The sequence below is a fragment of the Phoca vitulina genome, unplaced genomic scaffold, assembly GCF_004348235.1.
Source record: "Phoca vitulina isolate PV1807 unplaced genomic scaffold, GSC_HSeal_1.0 scaffold75, whole genome shotgun sequence".
In the NCBI taxonomy this organism is placed as follows: Eukaryota; Metazoa; Chordata; class Mammalia; order Carnivora; family Phocidae; genus Phoca; species Phoca vitulina.
The window spans coordinates 2,352,631-2,376,966 of record NW_022589778.1 but is presented as its reverse complement, the minus strand read 5'-3'; the positions used below and the strand labels follow the sequence as shown (position 1 = coordinate 2,376,966).

The following is a 24,336-nucleotide window of genomic DNA, read 5'->3' as shown; positions in this document are numbered from 1 at the left end:
GAAAGGTATTAAAATCTAGACTCTGAAATTCCTTGGAAAGAGATCATCGGAGGCAGGGGAGGGAGAGTGTGATCTTGCGATAGGACTGTCAGATGAAATACAGAACAACTAGTTAAATTTTAATTTCAGGAAGCAGTGAATAATGTTTAGAGTAAGAGTGTGTGTGTGTCTGCATGGTATATTAGGGCATGGTATATACATGCCCTAAAAGTTATTCCTTGTTTATCTGAAATTCAGTTGTAATGGAATTGCTAAATCTGGCAACCCCTGCCTTGTGTGTGTGAGTTGGGGGGGTGAGGGGAGACAGTCTCAGAAATCCTGAAAATCCTGGATATTTATGTAAACTATTCCAGGCCTGAAGACATGTTAACCTCATGGTGCCATGTGGATAGGTATAGCTATATCAGTCATCACCCTTCCTTTGAAGAAAAAGGAAAAATCTGTGAATAGTTAATGATGTGTTTTTTAACTTCAAAGGTTGAATTTTAAGAAATAGGTTTTAAGAGACTATATTTGACATTTTAGTACAACATACGTAGAAGGAAGTTATGTTTAAGGTACCCTAACAATGAGTAATTGTTTAAGTACTTAAAGTACTTTTTCTTTTTATGCCTTTATAGGTTAAAGAAGATAATCAGGAAATAGCCAGCATGGAGCGACAGTAAGTACTTTATAATAGGACATATTACATCCATTTCACATCTTTTAAATTATATTCTAAATGTGCAGTAGGTACATATTGTTACAGTTATCTTTTCCTATAGTTCACACTGGTAATATTGATGCAGCTTTCAATCTTATTTACAACTTTAAATATTTCTTTTAATGTTTAGTTAAGAGCCATTGCATAGTATAATTATTATTACTATTTTTGAGAGAGAGAGAGAGAGCATGAGCTGAGTGCGGGGAGGGGCAGAGGGAAAGAGAGAATCTTAAGCAGGCTCCACATCCAGTGTAGAGCCCGATGTGGAGCTTGATCTCATGACCCTGAAATCATGGCCTGAGCTGAAATCAAGAGCTAGAAGCTTAACCGACTGAGCTACCCAGGTGCCCCTATTTTTAGAAAATAGCTTTATTAAGATATAATACCATACAATTCATATATTTAAAGCATACAGTTCAGAGGTTTTTAGTATATTCAGAATTGTGTGACCATCACCTCAGTAACTTTTAGAACAGTTTAATCTCCCCAGTAAGACCCAGTATCTGTTTCCTCACCCCCCCTCATCTATCACTTCTAGCCCTAGGTAACCATTCTACTTTATGTCCCTATAGATTAGCCTATTCTGGACGTTTTATATACATGGAATCATACAATATGTGGTCCTTTGTGGCTGGATTCTTTCACTCAGCATAATGTTTTCAAGGTTCATCTGTGTTGTAGTATGCATTCGTATTTAATTTCCTTTTTTTTTTTCTGGCCAAATAGTAATCCATTGTGTGGTTATGCCATACTTAACCAGTTATCAGTTGATAGCATTTGGATTGTTTCCATTTTTGCCTAAGATGGATCATCCTGGTATGAACATTGTCGTACAGGTTTTGTGTGAACATATGTTTTCAGAGTACAAATCCTTTACCTCTTTGGTCAGATTTATTCCTAGGTATCTTATGGTTTTTGGTGCAATTGTAAATGGGATCAATTCCTTGATTTCTCTTTCCCCTGCTTCATTGTTAGTGTATAGAAATGCAACTGACTTCGGAGCATTGATTTTTTTCCCCCTAAGTCTTGGTTAACTGTATTTTTTTTTTAACATTTTTTTAATTTAAATTCAGTTAATTAACATTTAATGTATTATTGGTTTCAGAGGTACAGGCCTGTGATTCATCAGCCTCATAGCCAGTGCTCATTACATCACATGCCCTCCCTTAATATCCATCACCCAGTTAGCCTTTCCCTCCATCTCCCTCCCCTCCAGCAACACTCAGTTTGTTTCCTATGATTAAGAGTCTCTTATGGTTTGTCTCCCTCTCTGGTTTTGTCTTGTTTTATTTTTTCCTCTCTTCCCCCATGTCTATAGCCATACCACCCTGAATGCGCCTGATATTGTCTGTGCATTAATTTTATATCCTGAGACTTTGCTTAATTCCTGTATCAGTTCTAGCAGTTTTTGGGTGGAGTCTTTTGGGTTTTCTACATAGAGTATCATGTCATTTGAGAAGAGTGAAAGTTTGACTTCTTTTTTGCTGATTCGGATGCCTTTTACTTCTTTTTGTTGTCTGATTGCTGAGGCTAAGACTTCCAGTACTATGTTGAACAGCAGTGGTGAGAGTGGACATCCCTGTCATGTTCCTGACCTTAGGGGAAAAGCACTCAGTTTTTCCCCATTGAGAATGATCCTTGCTGTGGGTTTTTCATAAGTGGCTTTTATGGTATTGAGGTATGTTCCTTCTATCCCTATACTGCAGAAAGCTTTTACCAAGAAAGGATGCTGTATTTTGTCAAATGCTTTTCCTGCAACTTTTGAGAGCATCATATGGTTTTTGTCCTTTCTTTTATTAATGTGGTGTATCACGTGGATTGATTTGAGGGTGTAGAACCATCCTTGCAGCCCAGGAATAAATCCCATGTGGTTGTGGTGAATATAATCTTTTTAATGTACTGTTGGATCCTGTTAGCTAGTATCTTAGTGAGAGTTTTTGCATCCATGTTCATCAGGGATATTGGTCTGTAATTCTCCTTTCTGGTGGGATCTTTGTCTGGTTTTGGGATCAACGTAATTCTGGCCTCATAGAATGAGTTTGGAAGTTTTCCTTCCATTTCTGTTTTTTGAAACAGCTTCAGAAAAACAGGTATTAATTCTTTTTTTTTTTTTTAAGATCTTATTTATTTATTTGACAGAGAGAGCACAAGCAGGGGGAGTGGCAGGCAGAGGGAGAGGGAGAAGCAGGCCCCCCACAGAGCAGGGGGAGCCCAATGCAGGACTCAATCCCAGAACCCCGGGATCATGACCTGAGCTGAAGGCAGTAGCTCAACCAGCTGAGCCACCCAGGTGCCCCAGTGTTAATTCTTCTTAAAATGTTTGGTAGAATTCTGCGGGGAGGCCATCCAGCCCTGGACTCTTGTTTGTTGGGAGATTTTTGATTACTGCTCCAATTTCTTTGCTGGTGATGGGTCTGTTCAGGTTTCTATTTCTTCCTGTTTTGGTTTTGGTAGTTTATATGTTTCTAGGAATGCATCCATTTCTTCCAGATTGCCTAATTTGTTGGCATATAAATTGCTCATCATGTGTTCTTATAATTGTATTTCATTGGTGTTGGTTGTGATCTCTCCTCTCTCATTTATGATTTTATTTATTTGGGTCCTTTCTCTTTTCATTTTGATAAGTCTGGCTGGTAGGGGTTTATAGATCTTATAAATTCTCCCAAAGAACCAGCACCTAGTTTCATTGATCTGTTCTCCTGTTTTTTTTTATTTCTATGTCATTGATTTCTGCTCTGATCTTTATTATTTCTCTTCTCCTGCTGGCTTTAGGCTTTATTTGCTATTCTTTTTCCAGCTCCTTTAGGTGTAAGATTAGGTTGTGTATTTGAGACTTTTCTTGCTTCTTGAGAAGGGCCTGTATTGCTATGTACTTCTCTCTTTTCATTTGTTTCCGTGTATTTTTTTTTTAAGATTTTATTTATTTGCATGAAGAGAGAGAGAGCACACAAGCAGGGGGAAAGGCAGAGGGAGAGGGAGAAGCAGGCTCCCCGCTGAGCAGGGAGCCCAACACGGGGCTCAATCCAAGGAGCCTGGGATCATGACCTAAGCCGAAGGCAGATGCTTAACCAGTTTAGCCACCCAGGCACCCCATTTCCACGTATTTTTAAAATTCTTCTTTAATTTCCTGGCTATTAAGATGCTCTTTTATCTCCACGTGTTTGTGTTCCTTCCAAATTTTCTCTTGTGATTGAGTTCAAATTTTAAAGCATTGTGGTCTGAAAATACGCATGGTATAATCTAAGACTTTTGGTACCAGTTGAGACCTGATTTGTGACCCTGTATGTGATTTGTTCTGGAGAATGTCCCATGAGCACTTGAGAAAATGTGTATTCTGTTTTTTTAGGATGAAATGTTCTGAATGTCTGTGTGTCATTCTAAAGCCCCTGTTTCCTTGTTGATCTTCTGCTTAGATGATCTGTCCATTGCAGTAAGTGGGGTGTCCCCTACTATTTTTGCATTATTATCAATGTGTTTCTTTAATTTTGTTATTAATTGGTTTATATAATTGGCTGTTCCCAACTTAGGGGCATAGATATTTACAATTGTTAGATCTTGTTGTTGGATAAACCCTTTTATTATGATATAGTGTCCTTCTTCATCTGTTGTTATAGTCTTTGTTTTAAAATCTAATTTGTCTGATACAAGGATTGCCACCCCAGCTTTCTTTTGATGTCCATTAGCATGATATATGGTTTTCCACCCCCTCACTTTAAGTCTGGAGGTGTCTTTGGGTCTAAAATGAGTCTCTTGTAGATACCATATTGATGGGTCTTACTTTTTTATCCAGTCTGATACCCTTTGTCTTTTGATTGGAGTTTTTAGTCCATTTACATTTAGAGTAAGTATTGAAAGTTAAAAATTTAGTGCCATTGTATTACCTGTAAAGTCACTGTTTCTGTAGATTGTCTATGTTCCTTTCTGGTCGTTGTTTCTTTGGGGCTCTCTCTTCACTAAAAGGATCCCCTTTAATATTTCTTGCAGGGCTGGTTTAGTGTTCACAAATTCCTTTAGTTTATGTTTGCCCTGGAAACTCTTTATCTCTCCTTCTATTCTGAATGACAACCTTGCTGGCTAAAGTATTGTTGGCCGCATATTTTCCCCATTTAGCACATTGAATATATCATGCCAGTCCTTTCTGGTCTGCCAGGTTTCTGTGAACAGGTCTGCTATCATTCTTATATTTCTACCCTTGTAGGTTAAGGGTCTCTTGTCCCGAGCTGCTTTCAGGATTTTCTCTTTATATTTGAAATTTGCAAGTTTCACTATTATATGTCAAGGTGTTCACCTATTCTTATTGATTTTAAGGGGGTTCTCTGTGCATCCTGGACTAGAATGCCTGTTTCCTTCCCCAGATTAGGGAAGTTCTCAGCTATAATTTGTCCAAATAAACCTTCTGCCCCTCTCTCTGTCTCTTCATCTTCTGGGACCCCTATTATTCGAATATTATTTTGCTTTGTAGTATCACTGATTTCTCGAAGTCTCCCTTCGTGATCCAGTAGTTGTTTTTCTCTCTTTTTCTCAGCTTCCTTATTTTCCATCACTTTGTCTTTTATATGACTGACTCTCTTCTATATGACTGCCTCATTTATCCTAGCTGTTAGAGCCTCCATTTGTTACTGCAGCTCAGTATAGCATTTTTAATTTTGGCCTGATTAGAATTTAGTTCTTCTATTTCTACAGTAAGGGATTCTCCGGTGTTTTCTGTGCTTTTTTTGAGCCCAGCTAGTATCTTTATAATCGTTGTTTCGAATTCTAGTTCCGGCATCTTACTTATATCCATATTGATTAATTCCCTGGCAGTAAGTATTTCCTCCTGTTCTTTCCTTTGGGGTGAGTTTCTCTGTCTCATCATTATGTCCAGAAAAGAATAGAAGAAAGAGAGAGAGAGAAGACAAAAATAACACCACCACCACCAGAAAAAAAGCAAACAAAGCTAACCCTAAGAAAACAGAAACAAAACAAAATAAGAAAAAATCAAACAAGAAGTAAAACAGAACAAAAAGATCCTGGGTGTATTTGGTCTGTTTATTAAAAGAAACTAGATTCCAAAATAGGAAAGAAAGAAAAACTTATATATATACAAAAATAAAATAAAATACAATGAAAGGAAACCAAAAATAAAAATATATATAATATATATAAAAATTTTAAAAAAGAATTGAAAAAATAAGAAAATAGCTGGAAAAAAACAAAACTGAAAAACTAAAGAATAATTAAAAAAAAAAAAAAACATGAATGCTATATACTGTTTTCCCCAAGAGTTGAAGTTTTGCAAATTCTCTGTGATTAGTAAACTTTGTGCTAGCTGGTTATTCCTGCTATTCTTCTGGGGTAGGGGCCTGTTGTGCTGATTCTCAGGTGACCTTGCCCTGATGGAATTGCACCCCTGTTGCCAGGGGGTCAGGCTCAGTGTGAGTGGCTCCAGATTGCCTATGTGATGCTGTTTTGCTCCCTGAAGGCTTTCAGCACCAAAGGGTGGGGGGGAATGAAAATGGTGGTGCCCCCGTCTCTAGCCCTGGAGCTGAAGTTTGTGCGCCCCAGTCTTCAGTGAGCCCTTACAGAAAAGCAGTCAATCACTCTTGTCTCCCTGGTCTCCATCTAAACTGTGTGTTCACCCAGTCTGTGACCGAGTGTTTTTATCTCAGGCATGCAACCCAGTTTTGAGTCTCCAGACTTTTTGGGTTCCTGTGGCACGGATCCACACTGTTCCTCCTAGGAACAGGAGCGGGGTCACCTGCGCTTCTGCTGGGTCCCTGCCTAGAAAGCAGTTGTGTGACTGTGCAGCAGTTCTCAGTATGGCAACACCGAGCATGAAGCTGGCACCTAGACTCACTTTTTTCAGCCAGCTTCCCCACTCTGATGCCTGGGAACTCTGCTGCTCTCAGGGCACCCCCATTCTTTTTGTGACCCCAGGGTTCCTGAGACCTTGCTTTCCCACCTGGAAATCTGCCCCACTTCGTCAACTAAGCACCTTTAAGCTAGGGACATCCCCCCACCATAGCAGACCTCTGCAAGTTCCAATTTTGCACTCCTTCGCTTTAATACTTTGCAGTAGGCTCCTTAAGAAGGCTCCCTCCTCTCACTGTATCCTCCAGTGTATTGCCCTGGATTCACATCTCCACATCTCCTTCCAAAAAGTGGTCGCTTTTCTATTTGTAGAATTGCAGCATTTCTTTTCTCAGATCTTCAATTGATTTCACAGATGTTCAGAATGATTTGATAACTATCTAGCTGAATTCCAGGGACCAGATGAACTTAGTCCCCTACTCCTCCGCCATCTTAACTCCTTCCTGATTTATTTATTTATTTATTTTAGAGAGAGAGAGTAATCAAGTGTGTGCGTGCGTGAGTGGGGACAGGGGCAGAGGGAGAGGGAGGGAAAGAATCTCAAGCAGCCTCTGTGCTGAGCAGGGAGCCAATGCGGGGCTCAATCTCACGAGCTTAACCAGCTGAGCCACCCAGGCGCCCCTGCTTTGCCCATTTTTTAATTGGGCTATTTATCTTTTTATTATTGTAAGAAATCTTTATATGTTCCAGAGACAAGTCTCTTATCAGATAAATTATTTGCAAAGTTTCTTTCCCATTCTGTGGGTTTTGCACAAAAGTTTTAAATTTTGACAATGTCTAGTTTATTTTTTCTTTTGTTGCTTATGGTTTTGGTGACCTATCTAAGAAACCAGTTCCTAATCCAGAGTCAGGAAGATTTATGACTATGATTTATTCTTAGAATTTTATAGTTTTGCCCGTATGTTTAGATCTATGATCCATTTTAAGTAAACTTTTGTATATGGTGTGAGGTAGGAGTTCAGTTTTATTCTTTTGTTTTTGCATATCCAGTTGTCCCAGCAACATTTGTTGAAATATTCTTTCAACAGATATTATCTAATATTCTTTACCCGCTTAATTATTTTGACACCGTTGTCAAAAATAGGTTGTATATAGTTACAGGGCCTCATTTCTTTACTCTCAATTTTATTTCATTGCTGTATATATCTTCCTTTATTCCAGTACCACACTATCTTAATTACCATAGCTTTGTAACAAGTATAGATGCTGTTTGTTAAAATTTTAACCTATATAATCTTCAATGATAAATTTTCTCTTATTTTCTAATTTTTAAGACTAATTTGCCAATTTAGTTCAGTTTGTACAAACCAACAAAAAAGGTTGCTAAAGATTTTTCACTTTAATATCACAAGTTAAGCTCAAAAGAAGCTTGGGGAAGGGTCTGCTTTTGAAATCAGGCAACCTAACATTCTCAGAATATACTTATACTCTGAATATGAATCCTAAAGAAAGATCTGGAAAAGACTTTTCTCTTTAAATTTATCGTATTGTCTTCAGAATAGGGCATATTATATACAGTTACTATTTTTGCAACTTAGAAAAGATTTCCTAACATCATTAAATGTTTCTACTGAATATCTAAATTATCTGTCATAAATTTATTAACTAATATTTTCAACAGGTTAACAGATATAAAAGAAAAAATAAATCAGTTTAATGAAGAAATTGGACAACTGGACATGGATTTAGAAGAACACCAAGGTAATTTTTCTGGAATTTTTATAATGTATAATAACAGATATATAGCAGTATTGATTTCGTATTAACTTGGGCCTCAGGGACTATTTACCTGGGATTTATTATTTAATTCTTAATGAGATCCCTAACTTTAACTACTAAAATGCTTAACTGTACTATAATAGTAAATATTATAATTAATGTTAAATTATTTCAGCTGACTAAAACCTTGAAATAAAATGGTGATATAATGACAAGAATTTATCTTGTTTTGCAAAACAATTTTTTTAAAAATGAAGTGAAACAGTTGAAAGTTGTTACAGATTTCTAATTTATACCTCCTTAATAGGTCAACTATAAATCAACTGGGGTAAGAATTGAGGAGGGGAGAGAGGATCATGTCACAAACAGAAAGAATTAATTCTGTAGGGGTCCCAGTAATGAGGTAGCAAGTACTGATTATTCTGATCCTTTTCCAACTTTCCCCAGCTGTGAGATTTGAAGAGCCAAAGGGACTAGAACACTTGTATGTGTTCTGGGGTGTGAACAAGTGGAAATGGGGTGTGAATAAGTGGAAATGCTTTTGGTGGCTGTTTGAGAGCTATAATGTATGTGTGGTTGGGGGAAGAGATTGGGCATTATAGTTTCCTTACCAGCTTCTTTGTAATAAGGATGAGAAAGGTGGGTTCCTCATGGCACTTTAATCACAGATTAACTGCAAACCGGTATTTATGTGCTCTTGGATTAGGAAGAAGTGACTATATATTCTTATGAGTTACATATGGTATTGTAAACCGTATGCATATACGTGTATACCTATTATGGCTAAAGAAACACTCATAGCAGGGAAAAGAGGTGTTCTATTCCTAAATAAATTTTTTACTTCAGTTTTAAATGTAGTGTATTAGTTTTATTTATATTTTTTCTTGATGTATGAATAATAGCATTAGCTACTATTGATTAATTACTTACCTGGACTGGGCACTATGTGATCTTTGCAAGAACTTTTTGAAGTCTTATAAGCCCTTTTATACTTGTTGAAGCTCAGAGAAGTTTCTAAAATTCCCACAGCTAGTAAAGGGTAAAGTCTAGATTTAGACCAAGTTCTCTTTGATCCCAAAGTTTTATTCTCTTTCCAAGCCTAATCTTGGCGTTCTGATATGAAGTGCTACATTTGTGAAATAAAAATATTCCTATGATATGCTTACATAGTTTTATTTACATATGGCTAGTAATGGCTTTAAGTAAGACATATTTAGGCATATTAGTCATATAAGGCAGACAAACTTTAAGTCCCAGTTATTAGGTAAATAAAACTTATCTGAGCTTTTATTTTCTCATCTGCAAAATGAATATAATGGTCCTTCTTCACTAAGGTTTATGAATATTAAATGGCATATATGGCAAGAGGGGCTCAAAATAAATTGTTAAGACTAAGGTCATATTATTTTCTTTATTAAATTATTTTATTGCTTTTAATTTATATAGATCTAGTATTCTAGATTTTCTTTATTAACAAATTATTCTGAGAAATCTGCTAATGTTCTTGATTTTAGATACTTTATAGGAAACTTTCTGAATAATTTTCCTCATCCTAAATTTAAATTTCTAACAACATTCAATTTATTTTTCCAGTAAAGTAACTCATTTTGAGGGTACAATTTATTATTAATTGCTAGTTCTAAAATAAATAGAATGTTTTGAATTTTAGCTTCTGTTTTCCTTTTTGTTTTCTAACCTTTGTCCTTTTTGATTAATGTGGAAAAAGACAATCTATTAATGTAATACTATATATATAAATATACATATATATGTATGTTCATATATATATACATATATATGTCAACACATTCATTTTTTGTTCTTCTGATACAGTGTGAACATCCTGAATTATGGGTATAACAGCACAGGGGGTTTTGTTAGAAGGTTATGTATTAGCTCAGGACTTCATTATTTCTTGCCGGACCTATCACAGTACACTTCCAACTGGTTGTCCCACTTCCAGTCTTGCCCCCTCTCAGATTCATCCACCACAGTGTTGCTAGAGTGACTTAATGTAAAATTGATTCTGTGTCATTCTCCTGCTTAACAGTGGCTCCCCATGACCTGTGAGATAAAGTTTAAGAATCTTTGCATGGCATTATAGTCCCTCTGCAATCTGACCTGTATGTTGTCAGTCTCCTCTCTTACTCCTCATCATCTCTATCCTTACATTCTAATAATCTCCTCATGGTACTCCACACCTCACCCCCTTTACGATAAATCAAACTGTTTCATGCTCAATCCTATGCTCCTACTATTTATTCCTTTGTCTTAAATGTTCTTTCCCTTGTTTCTTACCTTGGTAATTTCTCATCTTTTAAAATCTACTTCAGATATCCTTTAATCCACCGTAATAACCCTAACTTCTCTCCTTGACCTATTTCTGGGCTGAGCTAAGTGAGTGACCTCCTCCATTATCAGAGCACACTGTGCATAAATATATCACTGTATTGACCACACTGTATTACCGCTATCTACTAGGATGTTTGTCTTTCCTCTGAGGCTATACATCCTCAAAGGATCTGGACTGTGTCTTATTCACTCTGGTAACCTCTCATCAACACAGTGTCTAGGAAAATAAACAATAAATGTTTGTGGAATGAATGAAACAGTGCTATACTTCAGCAGGGAAAGATTTGTAGAATGAACAAAAGATGGAAGTTGGGCTCTATCAATTCTTTGCACCCTTTAGTTTTTAGGATATACATATGCACTCCTTTCTAGAGATAGTTGGATTGGTTAACAAAGGTTTTATTATTTTCTAGAGGATTCCTACCTTGGATTCATGATTTCCAGTAAAGTGGTGGGTTCTCACCTACATCTGCATTCTCAGCAGTTCCTTGACACAAGATTGTAGATAATCCACTCCTTAAGATGTGGAGGATAATCAAGATATTTTGACTTTCCAATTCATATTTTTTCCTGCCTCAGGCTTTATTCCCTCTGGCCCATTTTACTAATTTTATAGATGCTACCTTAGCTTCTGCTATTTATGGTACCTTTGTATGATCCACCTAAGGCCACCTTTTGCCTTGTAGGGGTTCTGGTTAAGATAACATATAAACTATAAATGATGTTTGTACATGTCTCACTTTGTAGTAGTTGCTTCATCCTTTCAGTTTTGCATAATTCATTTTAAATTCAGAGGCATCCTTGGATACTAGGCCAGGTACAGTTGTGTTTTCTGTTAGGTATTAATGGTGGCTGTGTAGTCCAATATCTTCCTTAAGTGCATTATATTTATTCATTTTGGCAAGTCTCTAAAGTTTTAATTTGCCAAAGGTTACATTGGGTAACTGTGTCTCAAAGCTAACTAAGTAAATTCAGTGAACAGTTATTTGACTATTCTATGAAAATCTTCATTGTGCAGATGCTGAGTTATCCTCATAATGCACTTGGACTTTTGACCAATTCTAGATAGGCTTCTTTGATCTAAAATCTTTACTTTTTCTTTGTTAAGTGACTGAAAAAAATAATAATCTCCTTGCAAAAATTTCAGTATAATAAAATAGCATTTCTCTTTGCATACTGCTAAGGGATTTAATTTTATCATCTTAAATATTTTCTAGACTTCACCCAGATAGTAGTTTTACCTTGGTGATGGATGAGGTAATTTTTTTATATGGGTTCTAAACATATTTAGATTGAAATACATATACTGTCCTGTAAGTAATTGTTATTATTATTTATGCTAACTAGAAGCAATGAGAAATAGTTCTATTGAAAGTTACTAAAGTGGTCAGAATTTGGGTATAAACTACATCATTGCTAAAGCAGAGCATTATTGGCAGATGCCGTACTACTTTTCAGAAAAGGCAGAACCATCCAGATTTCTCCTTTCTCAGCTAAATGCCAGCCATTAAATTTGCTTAATTGTTGCTTTTTAAATATTGCTTCTGCCTAAAGCCAGCAGAAGAAGGGAAATAATAAAGATTAGAGTAGAAATAAATGATACAGAAACAAAAAAACTAGGAGGCACCTGGGTGGCTCAGTCAATTAAGCATCTGCCTTCGGCTCAGGTCATGATCCCAGTGTCCTGGGATCAAGCACTGTGTCGGGCTCCCTGCATAGCAGGGAGTCTGCTTCTCCCTCTCACTCTCCCTCTGTGCTAAAGAAGAAGAAACAAAAAGTCAGTAGAACAGATCAATGAAACCAGGAGCTGGTTCTTTGAAGGAATTAATAAAATTGATAACCCCCTAGTCACTCTTACCAAAAAGAAAAGAGGAAGGACCCAAATAAATAAAATCACAAATGAGGAGAAATAACCAACACAGAAATGCAAACAAAAGAGAATATTATGAAAAATTATATGCTAACAAATTGGGCAATCTGGAAAAAATTGATAAATTCCTAGAAACATATAAACTACCAAATCTGAAACAGGAAGAAATAGAAAACTTGAACAGACCCATAACCAGCAAAGAAACTGAAGCAGTAATCAAAAATCTCCGAACAAAACGAAAGTCCCAGGGCCAGATGGCTTCCCAGGGGAATTCTACCAAACATTTAAAGAAGAGTTAATACCTGTTCTTCTCGAACTATTCCAAAAAATAGAAATGGAATCCAAACTCATTCCATGAGGCCAGCATTACCCTGATTTCAAAACCAGACAAAGACTCCATTAAAAACAGAACTACAGGCCAATATCCCTGATGAACATGGATGCAAAAATTCTCAACAAAATATTACCAAATCAAATCCCACAGTACATTAAAAGAATCATTCACCATGATCAAGTGGGATTTATTCCTGGGTTGCAAGGGTGGTTCAATATTTGCAAATCCTTCAACATGATACCCTACATTAATAAAAGAAAAGAACCATATGATCCTCTCAATAGACAGAGAAGAAGCATTTGACAAAGTACAGCATCCATTCTTTTATTTATTTATTTATTTATTTATTTATTTATTTAAGACAGAGAGAATGAGAGAGAGAGAGAGCACATGAGAGGGGGGAGGGTCAGAGGGAGAAGCAGGCTCCCTGCTGAGCAGGGAGCCCGATGCAGGACTCGATCCAGGGACTCCAGGATCATGACCTGAGCCGAAGGCAGTCGCCTAACCAACTGAGCCACCCAGGCGCCCGTACAGCATCCATTCTTAATAAAAACTCTCAACAAAGTAGAGATAGAGGGAAGATACCTCAACATCCTAAAAGCCATATATGAAGGATCAACAACTAATATCACCCTCAGTGGGGGAAAACAGAGCTTTTCCTCTACAGTCAGGAACAAAACAGGGATGTCCACTCTCACCATTGTTATTTACCATAGTACTGGAAGTCCTAGCCTCAGCAATCAGACAAATAAAAGACATCCAAATCGGCAAGGAAGATGACATGATACTTTATATAGAAAACCCAGAAGGGGCTCCTGGCTGGCTCAATCAGAAGAGCATAGGCCTTTTGATCTTGGGGTTGTGAGTTTGAGCCCTACGTTGGATGTAGAGATTACTTAAAAAAAACAAAATCTTAAAAAAACAACCAAAAAAGTCGAAAAGACTCCACCAAAAAGTCAGTATAATTGCTAGAACTGATACACGAATTTAGTAAAGTCACAAGATGCAATATCAGTGTACAGAAATCTGTTGCATGTCTATACAGCAATAATGAAGCAGCAGAAAGGATAAATCAAGGAATCGCTCCCATTTACAATTGCACCAAAAACCATAAGATACCTAGGAATAAACCTAACCAAAGAGGTAGGAAATCTGTACTCTGAAAACTATAACACACATAGGAAAGAAATTGAAGGTGACACAAAGAAATGGAAAAACATTCCATGCTCATGGATAGGAAGAACAAATATTGTTAAAGCATCGATACTACCCAAAGTAATCTACACATTTAATGCAATCCTGATCAAAATACCACCAGCATTTTTCAGCTAGAATAAACAATCCTAAAATATGTATGGAACCAGAAAAGACCCCAGATAGCCAAAGCAATCTTGAAAAAGAAAAGCAAAGCTTGAGGCATCACAATTCTGGACTTCAAGTGATATTACAAAGCTGTAGTGATCAAGACAGTATGGTACTGGCAGAAAAACAGACACATAGATCAGTGGAACAGAACAGAGAACCCAGAAATGGACCCACAACTATATGATCAACTAATCCAACAAAGCCAGAAAGACTTAATGGGAAAAAGACAGTCTCTTCAAATGGTGTTGGGAAAACTGGACCACTTTCTTACACCATGCACAAAAATAAATTCCAAATGGATGAAAGACCTAAATTGAGACAGGAAACTATCAAAATCCTAGAGAACACAGGCAGTAACCTCTTGGACATTGGCTGTAGTAACTTTTTTTTTTTTATTATATTATGTTAATCACCATACATTACATCATTAGTTTTTGATGTAGTGTTCCATGATTCATTGTTTGCGTATAACACCCAGTGCTCCATGCAGAACGTGCCCTCTTTAATACCCATCAGCAGGCTAACCCATCCCCCCACCCCCCTCCCCTCTAGAACCCTCAGTTTGTTTTTCAGAGTCCATAGTCTCTCATGGTTCGTCTCCCCCTCCAATTTCCCCCCCTTCATTTTTTTTTTTTTTTTAATTTTATTATGTTATGTTAGTCACCATACAATACATGATTAGTTTTTGATGTGGTGATCCATGATCCATTGTTTTTGTATAACACCCCGTGCTCCATGCAGTACGTGCCCTCCTTAATTAATACCCATCACCAGGCTAACCAATCCCCCCTCCCCCCTCCCCTCTAAAACCCTGTTTGTTTCTCAGAGTTCATAGTCTCTCATGGTTCATCTCTCCCTCTGATTTCCCTCCCTTCATTTTTCCCTTCCTTCTCCTAATGTCCTCCATGCTATTCCTTATGTTCCACAAATAAGTGAAACCATATGATAATTGACTTTCTCTGCTTGACTTATTTTACTTAGCATAATCTCCTCCAGTCCCATCCATGTTGATGTAAAAGTTGGGTATTCATCCTTTCTGATGGCTGAGTAATATTCCATTGTATATATGGACCACATCTTCTTTATCCATTCATCTGTTGAAGGGCATCTCGGCTCTTTCCACGGTTTGGCTATTGCGGACATTGCTGCTATGAACATTGGGGTGCATATGGCCCTTCTTTTCACTACATCTGTGTCTTTGGGGTAAATACCCAGGAGTGCAATTGCTGGGTCATAGGGTAGCTCTATTTTTAAATTTTTGAGGAACCTCCACACTGTTTTCCAAAGTGGCTGTACCAACTTGCATTCCCACCAACAGTGTAAGAGGGTTCCCCTTTCGCCACAACCTCTCCAACATTTGTTGTTTCTTTCCCTGTCCATTTTTGCCATTCTAACTGGTGTAAGGTGGTATCTCAGTGTGGTTTTAATTTGAATTTCCCTGATGGCTAATGATGATACATCTCCAAAAGCTAGTGAAACAAAAGCAAAAATGAACTTTTGGGACTTCATCAAGATAAAGAGCTTCTGCACAGCAAAGGAAGCAGTCAACAAAACAAAGAGGCAACCCAGAGAATGGGAGAAGATATTTGCAAATGACACTACAGATAAAGGGCTTGTATCCAAGATCGATAAAGAACTTCTCAAACTCAACACCCAAAAAACAAGTAAGTCAAAAAATGGGCAGAAGATATGAAAAGACACTTCTCTGAAGAAGACATACAAATGGCTAACAGACAAATCCCCCCCTTCGTTTTTCCCCTCCTGCTATCTTCTTTTTTTTTTTTTCTTTTTAACATATAATGTATTACTTGTTTCAGAGGTACAGGTCTGTGATTCAACAGTCTTACACAATTCACAGCGCTCATCATAGCACATACCCTCCCCAATGTCTATCATCCAGCCACCCCATCCCTCCCACCCCCCACCACTCCAGCAACCCTCAGTTTGTTTCCTGAGATTAAGAATTCCTCATATCAGTGAGGTCATATGATACATGTCTTTCTCTGATCGACTTATTTCGCTCAGTGTAATACCCTCCAGTTCCATCCACGTCGTTGCAAATGGCAAGATTTCATTCCTTTTGATGGCTGCATAATATTCCATTGTGTATAATATATACCACATCTTCTTTATCCATTCATCTGTCGATGGACATCTTGGCTCTTTCCACATTTTCGCTGTTGTGTAGTAACTTCTTACGAGATATGTCTTCTGGGGCAAGGGAAACAAATGCAAAAATGAACTGTTGGGACTTCATCAAGATAAAAAGCTTCTGCATAGCGAAGGAAATAATCAACAAAACTAAAAGGCAGCCTTCAGAATGGGAGAAGATACTTGCAAATGACATGTCTGATAAAGGGTTAGTATCCAAAATCTGTAAAGAACTTAACTCAGTACCCCCAAAAACAAATATTCCAGTTAAGAAACAGACAGAAGAAATGAATAGACATTTTTCCAAAGAAGATACAGAGCTGGCTAACAGACACATGGAAAGATGCTCAACATCACTCATCAGGGAAGTACATATCAAAACTACAATGAGATACCACCCACACCTGTCAGAGAAGGGCTAAAATTAACAACACAGGAAACAACAGATTGGCAAAGATGCAGAGAAAGGGGAACCTTCTTGCACTGTTGGTGGGAATGCAAACTGGTGCAGCCACTCTGAAAAACAGTATGGAGGTTCCTCAGAAAGTTAAAAATAGAACTACCCTATGATCCAGCAATTGCACTACTAGGTATTTACCCAAAGGATACCAAAACACTGTTTCAAAGGGGCACATGAACCCCGATGTTTATAGTAGCATTATCAACAATAGCCAAATTATGGAAAGAGCCCAAATGTCCATCAACTGATGAATGGATAAAGAAAATGTGGTATATTTATACACAATGGAATATTACTCAGCCATAAAAATGAATGAAATCTTACCATTTGTAATGATGTGGATGAAACTAGACAGTATTATGCTAAGTGAAATAAGTCCCTCAGAAAAAGACAAACATTGTATGATTTCACTCATATGTGGAATTTAAGAAATAAAACAGATGAACCTAGAGGGGGAAAAAAAGAGAGAAGCAAACTAGAAAACAGACTCTTAACTATAGAGAATAAACGGAGGTTTCCTGGAGGCGAGGTGGGTGGGGGGATGTGTTAAATGGGTGATGGATATTAAGGAGTTCACTTGTTCAGATGAGCACTGGGTGTTGTATGTAGGTGATGAATCACCAGATTATATACCTGAAACTAATATTACAATGTATGCTAACTGGAATTTAAATAAAAACTTGAAAAAATATTGCTTCTGAATGAAAAAGAGAAAGTAATGGAAAAAGCACTATTGTTCTGGGTAAAGAAAAAAAAAACAAAAAATAGATAATAGTAGCCTGTATTCTCATTTAAACAGGATATCCTTTCAAATAAGGATCCTTTTACCTCAAGGTTTACTTCTGACATGTAGCCAAGTAATTTGTTTTTGTAATTGTTGACTTAGAAATTTTTTATTCTCACCAGAAATTAATACTTGAGAGTTTATATATCTCATATTGAAGCTTCCTCAAAGTAGGTAATGTTTCTTAGTCCACTTAAGTCAGATCCTTACTTTATTCTTCACTATATTACATTAAATTCTGAAAAGAAGAGTGTTACTGTTTTAAAACATGACAAAACCACGGAGTAGGAGCACAAAATAAGTGATCAGTCTTCTATGCAAAATTCTGAAACCTTTTGAAATTGGGTTGGTTCTCAGCTTTACCCAATGTTGGCTTAGGTTTAGGCTTTCTCTAGTCTGCTCAGTTAGTTGCCACTTGTCTATCTGCTTACAGCTTTTGAAATTCTATTTCTATTATTTTCTTTTTTAATTTTCCTTATTGCTGGGAGTTTTACCTTTAAAAATTCTTTTTACTATAGTTTTAGTTGAGTTTGGGAGAGGATTAGAATTAACTGTGCATATTCAATTTGCCGTCTTTATCAAGAAATTGCCAGTTTTATAAGTTTTATAAACTTTACTTAGAATTTCTAGAGTTTTTAAAAAAGATTTTATTTATTTATTTGACAGAGAAAGAGAGACAGCGAGAGAGGGAACACAAGCAGGGGGAGTGGGAGAGGAAGAAGCAGGCTTCCCGCTGAGCAGGGAGCCTGATGCGGGGCTCAATCCCAGGACCCTGGGATCATGACCTGAGCCGAAGGCAGACACTTAACGACTGAGCCACCCATGTGCCCCCAGAATTTCTAGAGTTTTAATCACCTGAGTATGCTTCATTTTATGGGGGATGTGTGTGTGTGTGTGACCATTCTCATGCTTTCATTAACTGTGCAATTAACCTTAGCATATAGGAGGTTATCCCTTCCTGTTTTAAAAAAATTTTTCCAGGACGCCTGGTTGGCTCAGTAGGTTAAGCATCTGCCTTCGACTCAGGTCATGATCCCAGGGTCCTGGGATCGAGCCCCCCATCGGGCTCCCTGCTCAGCAGGGAGTCTGCTTCTCCCTCTGCACTCTCTCTCTCTCAATAAATAAATAAAATCTTTAAAAAAATTTTTTTCCCTTAAAGACTCCAGTTAATTTATTTTTTAAAATTGCTTTTAATATAAAAATGTGGTATGTACTCAATGTGAAAAATTCAAGCAATACAAAAGTGTCTGAAAAGTCATCTCCTTTCTCCTCATAGTCATCCCAGTCTTTAGAGTCATCCCAGTCTTTTAAATTATTTACAATTTGATGTTTATAGCATTTTAGACTTTTTCTGTTCATATATAAGCATATGTATTTTAAGATGGAGTAATATATAATTCCTCTGAGGCTGAGTCTTTCATTTAACTATATTTAATGTACATTCTTCCATATGAGGGTGTATACTTCATTTTAGAAATAATGGTCAGTGTCAGGGTTTTAAAGCCAGACCAAGAATGGTGCCTGGCACATATTTATTACTCCCAACAACTGTTAGCTGCCATTATCATCTTTGTTATTGTTATGGTTAAATAGTATTCACTGTATCCACATTGACATTTAGGTGGTTTCTAATTTTTCACTACCAAAATAATGTTCCATAAATAACCTTGTTGCATACATGCTTTTTAACTTGCATATTTCTATAGGATAAATTTCTAGAAGTGAAATTATGAGTAGAATGTTACTTATGTTTACAATTTTTATTATTTTTGCTAATTTCTTCCAGAAAAAGTTGTGCCATTTTATACAACCAACAGCAGTATGTGAAAATGCTTCCTCACCAATGTTATTTATAAATTTCTTAGTTTTTGTCAGTCAAGAGAATATACAGTTTGGTTTTTTTTTTTATTTAAATTCAACTAATTAACATATAATGTATTGGTTTCAGAGGTAGAGGTCAGAGAATATACACTTTGACAGTTCACTGTTCCTAAAGGCCTGCATTTGTAGTACTACTGTGATCCACAAGGTGGGGCTAATTTTCTGGATGTCTACTTACACGGACCAGGCTTGACCAATACAGTTGAAAAAGTACAGTCACATTTTTAAAAAAGTATCTTTTATTTTTAAGCACTTACCTCTCAAGAAGGATTTTTGGGCATTGTTACTCACTACAAATTATTCCTTCATTTTTAGAGTAGAGTATCTTTCCAAGGATGGATTAGATTGTAAAACCAAATATGTGATTGTTGGTATCAGACATCTAGATGTCTAACTGCTACAATGTGATAAATATGTATCATGACAGAAATACATGTGAAGTGCTATAGAATCATTGTATTACTGTCCTAAACTCTGTATAAAGTCATTGTAATTTACTCCATAATTTATATGCTTCTTTGAAGAATAATAAAAATATAAAACATTTTTCTTTGGTTTGTCTATAGAATACTTTTTCATACTTAGGGTTCCATGGCCTAGTTTAGAAGCCTTCATTCTTTGCGTATGTCAGGTAATATGGAATTTATAAAGACAGGATAGTTTTATTTAAGAGCACAGGTTCTACAACCAGAATGACTAGATTCAAATCTGAGCTGTGCTGTTTTACTGGCTGATCTTGGAATACTATTTGACTTTTTAATACCTTAGTTTCTTCATTTTTATTTTCTATTACTTTTTTAGTTTCTTCATTTTTATTTTTTTAAAGATTTATTTATTTATTAGAGAGAGAGCACGTGTGTGAGTAGGGGAGGGGCAGAGGGAGAGAAAGAATCTCATGCAGGCTCCATGCTCAGCACAGAGCCGGACTTGGGGTTCAAACTCATGACCCTGAGATCATGACCTGAGCCAAAATCAAGAGCCAGCTGCTCAACTGACTGAGCCACTGAGGCGCCCTTAGTTCTTTCATTTTTAAAATGGAGATGATAACAGTACCTTCCTGCTACTTAGGGTCACTGTGCAGATTAGATGAATGAGGTTTTGTGTGTGTGTGTATGTGTGAGACTGAGAATAGCATACCACGATAATAATGCATATAGTGTTAGTTATTAGCTGTTATTATTAATGCTATTAATTTATAAACTGAAACTTGAATAACTTTCCTGGAGATTTTTGCAAAACATATTTTGGAAAGTATTTTCCCCAGGATATATAAAATAATCGATTCAGTTTCCAAGTGGTTTATATTCTGGTATCTGAGATGTCAAATGGCATTTATACATTGCCATTCTATAGAGATTCAATATACATTAAATGAAGAAGAATGAATCATTGCTTATTGTTCAATTTGAAGATTGGTTAAACTACATTTTGTATTTTTCATTAGAATGATGGTATTATTTCCAGATCAGGTGCATGAGCACCATCTGTAACAAAATCTTGGGCTCCACCTCAGACCTACTGAGTGTGAAATGCTAGGGATAGGGTTTAGCAATTTGTGTTTCAGCAACCCCCCCTTTTGATTCTGATACATGCTAAAGTTTATAACCACTGCTTTAGGAAATAATTAAGAAGTTACATTGTGTTTAGTACATTCCATGGACTACTTATTATACCATCCAGTTTTATTGACATTACTCTGTTAAAACAAATGTCTTCATGATCCTTTTTCTTTTCTTTATATGATGAGGCTTTTAGCAATAATTTCAACTTTTACATATTTAGAGAATTTTTATTATGTATTTTTAAAGTGCCTCCAGTGTGTAGAAATAATATTATCAGACTTGGTCTGCATAGCTGTAAAGAAACTTGCCTGCCAAAATTTAAAATATGTTGCAGAGAATGTATGGTTGATAAGTTGGATGAAGCCTGAAGCCAAAAGTTAGCTTAAAAAATTTAACTTATATGGACTCGTTTTAACATACCAGTTTGATATGCTTGTTTATTACTTACTGCTCTAATGACAGGTGAAAAGTAGGTGGGAGAGAGAAACTGAATATAAAAAGATGGAATTTAATAGGAACCCCAAACTGATTAAAATTGAAGTAGGAAGGGGGAGGAGAAAGTGTCCTGGCTTACTAAAATATGTGAAAATGTTAGCGGAGATTTAAACAGTAACTCAGTATGAATTAATGTGATACAGCCTCCAAAACAGCTGAAATCCTAGGTTGCATTAACAGAAAGATGAATATATAGACGTGGGAAGTGATAGTTTCAAATCCTAAATTTCTTGGCATTATTCTTTCTTTTCCTTTCTTTTCTTTTCTTTTCCTTTCCTTTCTTTTCTTTTCTTTTCTTTTCTTTTCTTTTCCTTTCCTTTCCTTTCCTTTCCTTTCCTTTCCTTTCTTTTTTCTTTTCTTTTCTTTTCTTTTCTTTTTTTTCTTTTCTTTTCCTTCCCTCCCCTTCCCTTTCCTCCCCTCCCCTCCCCTCCCCTCCCCTCCCCTTTCTTATAGGGGGCAGAGGGAGAGAATCTTAAGTAGGCTCCATGCCCAGCACAGAGCCCAGTCTCATGGCCCTGAGATGACCTGAGCCGAAATCAAGGGTTGGACGCTTAACTGACTAAGCCACCCAGGCACCCCTTGGCATTATACTTTAAAAGGGATAAAGAAGAACTGGAACTCACTAAGAGTAGAATGAGCAGAATGGTAGAGACTAAAACCATGTCACATAAGGAACATTCAAAGGTATCGAGCACTCAAAGGCACTGGGGAGACTTAGCTTGCCTCAGAAGGACCCCAAGTGCTAGATAGGAAGAATTTGGATATGCAGAAGTCCTTTGGGGTTTTATTCTTGGCCCCCTTCTCTAATTTTATTTTCTGTTTGCTGCGCTTTCACCTCCAAAATCAGTAGGCCTGCCAGTTTGGGGAGCTTGAGGCCAGAAGAGTCATTAGCATATGGCTTTTTATATATTAATCAAGATAGAAGATGGGGGGAAAATGGTACTCAGACCTTCTGCAGGGGCAGAACTACTTCTCAGAATATAAAAGTCAAGATAGCTCTGAAAGCCTAGAATCAAGGGAACATTGGATGGTGGAGAAGAGTCAGATGAACTGGCAGTGAGGACCAAGGAGGCTGTGATGCTCCTCAGTCCCTTGGTAGCGCAAGAAAAGCATATCTCCCTTACTCCACTAGCTTTCTATGGCAGAGAGCATCAGAAAACAATGATATCCTCTCTACAGTTTTCCAAGTCTTTGTAATAGTCCATACCCATTTCTTTTTTCCTCCATGTGAGAGAAAAAAGCCTGAATTTATAGTTTATAATTTTGGGGTACTTGTATTGGTAGAGTATAAATGTCTTGAAGGCAAAGGTCCTCTTCATCTCTGTAATTCCTACATTACCTGTTAGAGTGCCTTGCTGATACAATATTTTCTCTATATAAGAACCTGCTGAAGTCTTTCACCTATCTGCTTATTATTGGACTTCATACATACCTCATTTAGAGCACTTATGTTCCATTGTAACTTTTGGTTTGGTACATCTAATAATTTGTAAGCTCCTCTAGGATAGGGTTGTAACTATCTTGTTCATTTTGATTTCCCCAGCACCTGCTACAGTATCTGGCACATAGCAGGCATTCAGTAAATTTGGAATAAATAAATTATGTAGAACTATAATTAGATCAAATGTTAAGAATTTGAGGACAGCTCTAAAATAACCCTTATTTTATCAATGTACCCTCTTCCTTCTCCTTTGGTCTCCTTGATCTTACTACTTTAGACCCTTTCACTTACCTGCTTTTGCACCTCCAGTGTGACATACTGATTAGCATCCCCAATATATGATCTTGTCCTCTCCTATGAGAGTAAATCTAAGAATAGATTTGGTAATAACTCCTGTATTTTACCTTAACTTAGGACTGTCCACATCTGTACATTGCTTCTCATGGGCCGCTCAGATATGAATCCTCCAACTGAGAAATCGTAAACTAGAGGAGTTCACTAGTTCCCTGATCTCTTTTCCTCTTAGCAACAGTGATATGGGAAGAGGTTTTATGAAGCTTGGGAATCTACTAAGATATATGGGCTCTCTGTCCTATCTAATCCAGCTGGCCAGCCGTGTAGCTGGAGACATTGACCAGATATGTCTTCTAGCTCAATCTGATGACAGTTAAGAACATGGATTTGAGAATAGAAGAAAGGAATATTCTCCCAGGTTTCTGACTTGGTTGATAAGTCTGTGGCCAAGGACTTCCAAATATAATAGGGAATACGGAGAGGTGCAGACTTCGAAAGGGAAGACTGATGAGTTTAATTATGAATTTACTACTAGGATGTCCTGAAAGATACCCACATGAATGTATCTAGTAAGCAGTTGGATAAAATAATCAGAAAATTAGGGAAAAGGTTAAATAATGTAGTATTAGAAGTCAACTAAAAGCAGAAACCAGAATTTAAATGTAGAAGAAAGGGAAAGCCATGAGAGAAGACATAAGGAATGATCTGAGAGTAAGAAAAACCAAAGAAGTTCCCACCCCAACAACAAAAATACATAAGGAAAAGATTTGAAAAGAAGGAAGAATGTATCAATAGTGTCAGATATTGCGGGGTGAAATAACTGGGAACTGCCCCTTGGATTTGATAATTAAGGAGTCATAATCTTACTGAGAGAAATTTCATTGGGATGGCAGAAGGAGAAGCAGATGGCAGAAGGAGAAGCAGATGGCAGAAGGAGGTCTGATAGCAAGATGAAGAACTTTAAAAAGCATGTATAGGAGATTCTTTTAAGTTTGTAAGAAGAAAGATAAGATGGTAGTTAAATTTTTATAAAGCCTAGGATGCAGACCTTCCTCCTAATCCCTTAATGCCTAAC

The 24,336-nt window shown here is 36.9% G+C and overlaps 1 protein-coding gene across 1 annotated transcript in view; it reads left to right on the top strand.

Moving 5' to 3' along the window:
• The window catches only part of IFT74 (intraflagellar transport 74), an 89,780-nt gene that overhangs the window by 42,929 nt on the left and 22,515 nt on the right, over positions 1-24,336 (top strand). The window contains exons 12-13 of the mRNA XM_032393656.1: positions 621-661; positions 8,175-8,254. Of these exons, the coding sequence (XP_032249547.1) occupies positions 621-661; positions 8,175-8,254 (121 nt within the window). The remainder of the gene's footprint in view (positions 1-620; positions 662-8,174; positions 8,255-24,336) is intronic.